This window comes from Lontra canadensis, unplaced genomic scaffold, assembly GCF_010015895.1.
Source record: "Lontra canadensis isolate GAN:19392208 unplaced genomic scaffold, GSC_riverotter_1.0 scaffold143, whole genome shotgun sequence".
NCBI lineage: Eukaryota > Metazoa > Chordata > Mammalia > Carnivora > Mustelidae > Lontra > Lontra canadensis.
The window spans coordinates 3,218,022-3,227,039 of NW_022631137.1; the positions used below are offsets into that span (position 1 = coordinate 3,218,022).

The 9,018-nt window shown below is 61.2% G+C and overlaps 2 protein-coding genes and 1 long non-coding RNA gene across 11 annotated transcripts in view; 1 reads left to right on the plus strand and 2 right to left on the minus strand.

Moving 5' to 3' along the window:
* The window catches only part of ANKS3 (ankyrin repeat and sterile alpha motif domain containing 3), a 35,261-nt gene extending 30,170 nt beyond the window's left edge, over positions 1 to 5,091 (plus strand). For 5 of the 7 annotated variants that reach the window (XM_032843736.1, XM_032843735.1, XM_032843732.1 and 2 more), the window contains 7 exons: positions 1,972 to 2,096; positions 2,604 to 2,745; positions 3,191 to 3,363; positions 3,723 to 3,811; positions 4,278 to 4,361; positions 4,568 to 4,659; positions 4,733 to 5,091. In XM_032843736.1, coding sequence (XP_032699627.1) covers positions 1,972 to 2,096; positions 2,604 to 2,745; positions 3,191 to 3,363; positions 3,723 to 3,811; positions 4,278 to 4,361; positions 4,568 to 4,647 — 693 coding nt within the window. In that variant the 3' untranslated portion in view covers positions 4,648 to 4,659; positions 4,733 to 5,091. The remainder of the gene's footprint in view (positions 1 to 1,971; positions 2,097 to 2,603; positions 2,746 to 3,190; positions 3,364 to 3,722; positions 3,812 to 4,277; positions 4,362 to 4,567; positions 4,660 to 4,732) is intronic. The other 2 variants (XM_032843733.1, XM_032843734.1) reach the window with 2 other exon arrangements.
* LOC116858841 lies at positions 409 to 5,592 on the minus strand. Its single transcript, XR_004381024.1, has 3 exons — positions 5,499 to 5,592; positions 2,014 to 2,782; positions 409 to 696 (listed from the first exon to the last, which is right to left on the minus strand). It is a non-coding gene; the product is annotated as an uncharacterized LOC116858841 (long non-coding RNA).
* NUDT16L1 (nudix hydrolase 16 like 1) lies at positions 5,588 to 8,181 on the minus strand. Of its 3 annotated transcripts, none has more exons than XR_004381023.1 (4): positions 7,797 to 8,181; positions 7,386 to 7,716; positions 6,519 to 6,741; positions 5,588 to 5,664 (listed from the first exon to the last, which is right to left on the minus strand). XR_004381023.1 is itself a non-coding variant. In XM_032843751.1 (4 exons), exons 1-3 carry the CDS (start codon positions 7,944 to 7,946, stop codon positions 6,520 to 6,522), a joined length of 633 nt encoding a protein of 210 aa, XP_032699642.1. In that variant the 5' UTR covers positions 7,947 to 8,174; the 3' UTR covers positions 5,588 to 5,664; position 6,519. The 3 variants fall into 3 exon arrangements, 2 of the variants coding, with proteins under 2 accessions (XP_032699642.1, XP_032699643.1); XM_032843751.1 differs by having other exon boundaries at positions 7,456 to 7,716; positions 7,797 to 8,174; XM_032843752.1 differs by having other exon boundaries at positions 5,596 to 5,659; positions 7,456 to 7,716; positions 7,797 to 8,176.
* Between the last annotated feature and the right edge of the window lie 837 nt (positions 8,182 to 9,018).

Here is a 9,018-nt window from a genome sequence, read left to right on the forward strand (position 1 = left end):
TAGCCTCCCTGAGGCTGGGGAGGAGAAAAACAGGACCGGTTGTACAGAGGGGCGCGCAGAAGCCAGGGACAGGGTGCGTGTGAAGCAGGCATGCAGTGGCACTTGAGGAAAACCACCATCTCTGCCTTCCTCGTCGCGGGTCCCTCTGGCCGACCAGCTTCTTAGGGTTCTGGGTACGGCACAGCAGCTCACCTCCCTGTTTGCCACGTTCTCCTGCCCTCTGTGGGCATAAGCGGTACAAAGATGAGAGAGAGAGTACGTTTCCACCATTTATTAAGGTCACAGCTCTGCTGTTCACTGGAAGCCGCAGTTTTGCCGGCTTCTCTGTGTGGCCCCTCCAGGGAGCTCTCTCCAGGGCCTTGTTTTGGGGCTCGGTGAACAGCTACATCTTTCAGTTCCTTAAATACGTGTTGATGGGAGAGGGCGTGGTGGTGGTGAGATCTTAAGGCTGTTTGAGAAAGGAGGTTAAGGAAAATGGCAGAGTAACAACCTTTGAAAGTTGGCTCCTCCATCAAAGGCAATAAACTGGCAGAAGTAGTCAGAATAACTTTTTTCAAAACTCTGAATCACCCAGAAGCTTGGAGCAACTTGGAAATGAGGATTCAGGAGAAGCGGCTGACGTGCCTGCACCCCACGCTCCCTCCGCAGGGCCAGGGTCACTGTGACGGCCATGCCGGGGCTCCCCAGGGTTTCTTTCTGAAAGAGTCAGCATTGTCGGCTGCGTGGGACGACTCCCTAGCTTACAGAACTGTATCTGACTTCACGGACACCTTGTCTACCCAATGCAGCAGAAGCCCTCTCCTCGCAGAAAGTGTGCGGAAAATAATTATAGGCACGTGTTTTAACTTTGCAGCTGCCTGAGGTGCTGGATAATAGTTGGGGCAAAGAAGATTAATCACAAAGCTGAAAAGGAAAGGTAGGGAATGAGATGTCCACAGGAGCTTTGTAGAGCTCTGACAGAGTCCTAGGGACCCGGGAGGCCACAAACATGCTCAGGGATGTGCTCCGTGTATGGCCAGGAAAGATGTGAGAACGCATCTGATGGCTGGAAGGGAAGGCTAGGGGAAGACTGTCATCTGCCCAGCTGGGTGTCGAAGCTGTGTTCCAAGCCTACAGAGCTACGCAGCAAAGGGGGGAGACTGATTCGTCTCTGGTGTTTAAGGAAATCTGTCCAGTCCTTAGCTGACCACTACGCTAGCCAAGGAGAGACTTCTGTGGCCACATGAGAGGAGCACAGACTTTACAGAAAAGGCACTAAACAATGTCTGCACCAAGCAGCAGCAACAGACTGTGGAGAGGGAGGAGAATTCCGTCTCCAGAGCCTCCACAGGAAGACAGCCAGTGCAGGGAGGGGGGCTGTGTGAGCCCTAAGTGGGTTGAACTCCGATCCGTAGCTAGACCGTAAGTAATGAAACTGTCCAAAAACAAAGGAATTTTGAAGGGAACAAGAGAGAAGTGAGTCTCTTACACAAAAGGCACTCTCCTAAGATTACCCACTAATTTCCCATCAGAAACCAGGGGACCTAGAAGACATATGATGACCTAGTCAAAGTAATAAGAAAAAACAAAACAAAACACAAAAACAACTCAAGCAGAAATGCTATATCCAAGCAAAAACTATCCTTCACAAGCAAAGGAGAAATTAAGACAGTCGCACAGTCGCAGGGAAACAGACTAAGAGTTTGTTGCTCCTGGACCCGCCCTCCAAGCAACACTAAGGCTGTCCAGGCTGAGGCGGTCTGGACAGCCTACTCTGCCTGGTGGCGCTGCGGGGGTTGGGGGTGGGGGGCTGGAGCTCCTGGCAAGGCCGCACCATCCCACTGGGGAACTTGGGGGACTGACGGACTTACAGCCATGTCAGGAAGGCACGCTTGCCAGGAGGGGCTCTGAGCGGCAGCAGTGCCTTAGTAGGCCCTCAAGTCTCGGGGCCCCACCCGTCCTCTGACCCACCCTGGCTCCTTTGCCCCCCAGGACCTCGCCACGCTGCTGGAGCAGATCGGGTGTCGGAAGTACCTGCAGGTGTTCGAGGAGCAGGACGTGGACCTCCGCATCTTCCTGACCCTCACGGAGAGCGACCTGAAGGAAATCGGCATCACGTGAGCGCAGAGGGGCCCTTCGTGGCCGCGGGCCTCTCGTTTCCCCCAGCCCAAAGGGGCTAGCTTAGCTCCCAACGTCCCCGCGTTGGGGTGGAACGAGCCACCCTGTCTGGAAGTCTGCTCGCTTCTGCAGCCGGCCGGCCTCTCCGGTCCCCAGGCTGGCCCGCTGACGCTGCTGTGGTAAGGGCATCCGGACTTCTGCTGTCCACTTCTGAGAGCTTCCGGAGTTGGTGGGAGACCATGCACGGCCTGGCCCCAGCTGGCCTGACCTCCCTGTTGAGTGAAAGCAGCAGCCAGGCAGGGAGAGGAAGCAGGCAGGGGAGGCCAGCCCCAACCGGGGTCACTTTGGAGAACCCTTTGTTTCTGTCATCTGTCCCAGGATCCTGGGGGCCACTCTCCCCCTTCAAAGGTGGGACCTTTCCTAGGGGACCGTCTTGGTGGAAGGACGGTCCATGGCACCCCTGTGCGCACCGCAGACCTGTACACCTCTCTCCTTCACCCCTACAGCTTGTTTGGGCCGAAGAGGAAGATGACCTCTGCCATCGCCCGCTGGCACAGCAGCGCCCGTCCCCCCAGCGATGCCCTGGAGCTGGCCTATGCCGACCGGCTCGAAGCGGAGATGCAGGAGCTCGCCATCCAGCTGCACAAAGTAGGTGGTGAGCAGGGGAGGGGCCGGGCAGACACACCTGCAGAGAAGGACGCAGAGTAGAGAGCTGGCAGTGGGGACGCTTACCCAGGGTCAGCAGAGAGAAGCAGCCGGGACCGGCAGTGGGACCGTGAGGGCAGCAAGCATTACCGCTCCTGTGCCTAAGAGGAGACCCAGAGGCCGGAGCTCAGAGGGACACAGAAGATAAAGGGGGAGGGCAGAGGACGAGCAGCCGGCGGGGGCGCCACAGCCCTTGAGGGAAGGGACCCAAAGCAGAGGAGGCTCCATCTGGAGACAGGCATCCCCTGCCTCCAGCCCAGGAGAGCGGGAGTTGAGCACCAATGGAGACGGCAGAGAACCGGGGTTGGGGGGACCCAGCCCAAGTGGCCCTGGCCTTGAACCCCCCTGGCTCACTTACCCACCCCGGGTCCTGCCTCTCCCACCGCAGCGCTGTGAGGAGGTGGAGGCCATGCGGGGCCAGGTGTCGCAGGAGCAGGAGCTGCGCGCCGTGGTGGAGAGCTGCCTCCTGGAGCAGGACGGTGCCCGGAAGGACGTGCACGCCCAGCTGCAGGAGACCTGGGCCCTCGCGCGGGACGCCGCACTCGTCTTGGAGCAGCTGCGGTGAGTGGGTATCTGAGCGGTCCCCAGGCCCAGGCCGAACCCGGAGTCACCAATGCCTGCAGATTCTTCAACCAAGGGCTCGATTTTAGGGTCTCTTGGGGGCACTCACTGCCCTCCTCCATGTCCTCCTGGCTTTGCCTTTCCGCAGGGCAGACCCAGGCAGCACGTAGGGCCCAGAGCCTGCACGCAGCGTGCAACTCCTCCTCTGCCTGTGTCTCGGGCCTTGGGAGCCTGCCACGAAGGCAGAGCCCCACCTGACACGGAGATTGGGGGTGGGGGGTGTCTGCCCCTCCTTGGGGCCAGGCGAGGCACTACTGCCAGGCCTCTTCCTCACCAGCACCTGGTCTTGTGTCTGCCAGAGCCTGTCAAGCGGAGCTGTCAGCCAGAGTGAAGCAGGAGGTGTCCACCCGAGGGTGCCCCCTGGGCAGAGCCCTCCTCCCCACAACTGGTAAGAACAGTGTCCGGCCCCGGACCACAGACGCTGCCCTGGGCCCTGTGTTAACCGCCTGTTCCAGCAGTGACCCCACTCACTGCTGCCCGCCTCCGTACCACCCCAGACTCCGGAGTGAGGCCACCCTTTCTCCCCGATTTCCTCCCCCTGGTAGGAGGCAAAGCCCTTGGGCTCTGGCTGTGTTACCCAGGATCTCAGGTGACTTCTGCAGCCTACAGCTGGGGCTACCCCAGGACAAAACCTCACTGTAGGCCAGGGACCCTCACGCTTTCATTCCTGGGGCAGGGCCCGGACTGACCATTAGTGCTTTGAAGGAACAGTGGGAGAATACATTTTGGTGTAACAAGGCGGTCATGCAGGAACCGACAGCTGAGTGGGTCCCCTGGTCGTAGCAGCTCAGGACAGAGGCAAGACCTGCGGTGACCACACCGACCCTAGGCCTACCTGGCTCTGTGTTCCACAGATTCCAGCGGCTGGCAGGCCTCGCTGCAGACTCTGAGCCTCCCTGAGCTGTCAGGAGCACTGGAGGATCGAGTCCAGGAAATGGGTGAGTCTCTGGGAAGGCAGCCAGTGGCCTCACCCACACCAGGGGCCAAAAGTGGGTGAACAGGGAGAGCCCTGCCTGGTCAGCTCCAACCCCTGGGTCAGCCCTGCCCCGGCCTACTACCCCTCACGGTCACGCAGTCCTAGGCACCCCCCCACGCCCCTTCTTCTCACACTTGCAAAGCAGTAACTAACTGCTCCCGTCCTCAGGGCGAGTGCTATGCTCAGTGACCCAGAGCTTGGAGAAGCTGCAAGTGCTGAACGGGAAGGAGAACTGGCGGGAGCCTTAGCTGGGAGGGACGGTGAGTGTCCGTCCGGCCAGGCCCCGGGCTGCGAGAGCAGGGCGCACTGGGCAGTGGTGAGCTCCCCCTTCAGTCTTCCCTTTCCCTTCTCAGAATCTGACGTTGGGTGACTGATCCACCCTGAAGCTGTGTGCCTGGAAGACAGGAGTGCGGACAGCAAGCGGCGGTGGCGGGCCGGGCCCCAGCAGGCCGGAGGATCAAGCCTCCCGAGCAGCCAGCAGAAGCAGCACAGGGCTGGGGCCGGTGCGAGGAGTGAGGCCCCCACAGAAGCAGGACGAAGGCCTGTAGGCCAGAACGTGGGGGTGAGGCCCAGAGCGGGCAGGGCCACGGTGGGAGAGAGCGGATCCCCGGACACCGCAGGTGCCCCCTGGGAGAGGACTAGGCACCTGGACAGCGTATGTCATTTGCTGGAAAATAAAATGTAAGCTCTGATGCTGAGGGGTTCCGTCCTGGTCATGCCGCACACACTACTGGCTGACAGACTGAGGCCAGGGGCAAGCCAGGCTGAGACCCCGACTTCAGTAACCCCCTGGGACCCAAGCCCCCTCTGTCAAGGCAGAGACCACCATGTGCAGAGCAGGGCGGACCAGCTGACCCCTCCTGCTCTGGCAGTGCCCTGTAGCCCTCTGTCGGCTGCCCTTGCTCCCAGCCCCATCGAGTCCCCAAAAGCGATCTGAAGAGTGACGCACACTCCCACGCCCCAAGGAAGTAAGAGAGGAACAAGGTACAGGTATTTTATTTACAGAATGAAGTGCCTTTGCCCCCACGTGCTGGCCACTTCATCGAGGCTCTAAGGCGGAACAGGCGCTCAGGCTGGGCCGGAGCACAGCTTTCCTTACCAGGCCGAGCAGGTGCTGTGGAAACTTGGTTAGCTTCACGGAGGGGCCCTTCCGGACATCGGGCCATAGGAGACTGCCAGTGGTGACCTTTGTGTCTCTGCGGTTGTCATTCTGCACACCTGGCCAGTGCTTCCATACCATGTCCTGGAGCTGCCTGCAGCCTGTGCTGGGAATGGAGAAAGGGAGGCTTGCAAAGCAGAGAGCAGCGAGCTCAGATGCAGCCAGAAGCCCTGGACCAGGCGCAGGGCCTGTAGAGCCTGAAGGCAGCAGTCCCACAGCAGCCACAAAGAAGCGGATGGGACCTCCACCTGAGACAGGAGGCCCGGGTCAGCTCCACGCTGAATGGAGACCAGCACTCTTGTGCCTGGCTCCCAGCATTAAGTCCCTGGGTAGTGGAAGAAGGGACCCTCCCATGCACCCAGCCTCAGGCCTGTGGCCAAGACCACAGAACACACACAGCAGCCCAAAACAGCCTTTCCCGTCCCTTCTCTCTCAACAGGTCCAGCTCCAGCTGGGCCTCATGGCCCCAGCTTACCTTGGGGACCAAGCCCCAGCGGGGTAAAGAGCTTTCAAGCCTCACTCCCAGTTCACACACCACAGAAAAAATTAACCAAGTAAAGCTAACCATCACCAAAATTAACAGTCCAGCATTCTGAGCTAAGCCAGCTGTTCCCTCAGCCCTGGGGCTGGCTGGTGACCAGACTCAAAGCATGTTCCACCAGAATACACCGACTTCTCGACGGTCTCTGCGTGTCTACGTACCCATCTGGATAAATGGGTGACACCTCCACCAACCTCTCACGTGGAGAGTCTAAGCCTTGGGTGGGGTAGGAGAAAACGTCCTAAGCCTGGAAAGCCAGGCCACCTACAGACCAGGGTGGGCTCCCAGGAACCTGGCTGCCACCCAGTAGCTGCTCCAGGCAGTGGAGAGGAGTTGTGAACACACAGGAGGAAGCCTTCTCCTAGGAGTTCAGGGCACAGAAGGAGGGGAGGGCAAGAGACATGCGGCATAAACTCAACCTCAGGAGGAAGATGGGAGGAGCTTCTCCAAGGCTTTCTTTTGCTTCTCAGTGGCAGCCGCCAAAGCCTCAGCCAGCTTCTCCTCCGGCATCATGTTGAGCACCTTGAGCGCAAAGAGCAGCTGGTACTTGGCGGTGCTGGTAAAGGCGTTGCTCAGGAAGTTGGGAAAGCCACCGACTCGGTCCTTTTGGGTGTAAAGTGGGACTCGCACAAGCCCCAGCACCTGCAGAGAGGAGATCAGAGTGAGACCAGGCCCCCCCAACAATGGTGCAGCCCTAGCAGGAGGAGCCTGTGAGCTGCTAGGCCAGGGGAAGGCAGCCAGGTTGCGAAGGCTGTAATGGGGGACCCAAGCAGGGTCTGGTGAGGCAGAAGCCAGCGGTATGCGGTATCTTTGGAGCAGTGCGGCTCCTCGACTCCCCAGGCAACTTTCAAAGCTGACCCCATGCACCCCTGACCACTCTCTACACTCTTAAGGCCCAGCTCCCATCTGCTGGCAGGAAGGCCCCCAGTTCATACCCCATGCTCCCCCTTCCCAAACATCCCAAGTATAACTCCCACCTCCTCCAGACTATAAAACCCATAGCCCCTAGGAGCCTTCAACACCCAAACCATGAGATCCCAGCCCATGAACCAGCCCTAGTTTCCCACCTCCCCAGAAGGCACCACTCATCCCGTCCCCCCACCAATCCCACTCCCCACTCCCAGGATTGGCAATGGCAGGCAGCAAGGCAGATGGAACACAGCCCCGAGGGAACCCCATTCCCGGAGCTCCCACCCCTGCCCCCCAGGCCCCTCTCCCCTCCCCAATGCTGGAAACAGCGACACCCCACCCAGCCCGGCCAGGGGACCCTCAGGGGGACGTGTTACCCATCGGTGCCTTCCACGGGGCCAGAGCCAAACCCCGGGGCGGGGGGCGGGGCCCGGGCGGCGGCCCCACCTCCAGGCCGTGATCGCGCGAATGCACCGCGCTGATTTCCACGGCGTGCAGCTGCTCCAGCGTCAGCTGCCGTGCGTACAGGTGCGCCACGACGCGGTGCGGGCCCTCGGTCAGGTGGGAGCTCAGGTAGTCGGCCTCCGTGAGGCGCAGGCAGCCCAGGCCCAGGCCCAGCACCCGGTTCAGACCGTCCTCCAGAGACCAAAAGCGCCGGTCCACGAAGCCCCCGGGAAAACCCAGAAGCCCGTCGAAGCGCATCTGCATCTGCAAGGGAGTGCCGGGTCACGGGCGCGGGGTGCGAGCGGCGCGCCGTCCCCCGCCCGCCCACCCACCCGCGTCCTCACCAGCACCGAGAAGCGCATAGGGATGCGGCCGAAGAGCTGCCCGGGGTTGGCGGCGTACAGCATGGCGTGGCACGAGTGGCTCCAGCCCGGCCCAAGGCGCATAGCCTCCACCCGGCTGATCTGCTTCAGCTCCGGGACCGCCGCCGACATCTTGACACTGCCCCGCCTCGGCCGCGGCGCCGTTCCTTAAGTGCATGCGCGGGCCCGCCCCCGCCGGGCGCCACCAATCCGCAGGAAGCCCCGCCCCTGGACCCGCCCCTCCACCAATTGCCGACGCCCATCGGGGCCGAGCCCTTCCCGGCGCTCCGACGCGTCGTTGAGGCGCGGAAGGGGCGTGTGCAAAGAGAGGGGTCTGCGCGCGCCCCCGTCCACGACCCTCAACACTCAAGACGCCCAGGAGGCACCGCGCCCGCCGAGCTCTCCCGAGATGAGCTGGGCCTCGGAGGCCCTCGAGCTGGCGCTGCTTGCGGTCTGGGGCTCCGACTGCCTTCCATGAGTCCCATGTCCCCTGCCTTTCCCCAGCGCCTCCCTGGGAGCGCCGCCCCGCAGGCTTCACACTAGCAGCCCCCAGCCCCCGCGATGGTGCCTCCACCAGGAGGGCTCCGCGCGGAGCCCGGCGACCTGAAGGCATGGCCCTTCCCTGCTCGCGTGCCAGCCAAGCACTCCCCTCCAAGGTCACTGCCGATCTGCCAGACCCCAAAGAGCAAAGAAAACACGGAACGACTGAGCTCCAGCTACCCCCACAGTCCGCGACCACGCACAGTCCGAGACCCAGCCTGCTGGGGGAGGAAGTACCTTAAATCTGCGCCTAGCATCCCCTATCCTCCCAGTCAGACACATATGCCAGGCTCGGCGGGAGCAAATGGGGTCTCCCCCATTTTCCAAGGAGAAACTTGAGAGAGGAACAGGACTTGCCTTAAGAGCACTCAGCAGATGGTGCTGGAGCCAGGATCCCACCCTAGATTTCCACCTTGTCTCCTCCCCAGTGTCCACAACAGAAAACCTCCCAACTTTCACAAAGGAGGAGAGCCTGAAGTACTTACCCTGGGTCTGCTGGAGAAGGAAGTCCCGGGGCTCGAGAATACCAGCAGCAGCGTCCAAGAGAGCGCACTGGGGCTCCTCAGAATCCTGCAGTGGGGCCGCTCACTCCACTCCCAAACTCCATTCTCCCACGGCCGGCATGGATTTGCTGAGTGAAGGAACCACCACCTGCACTCACAGG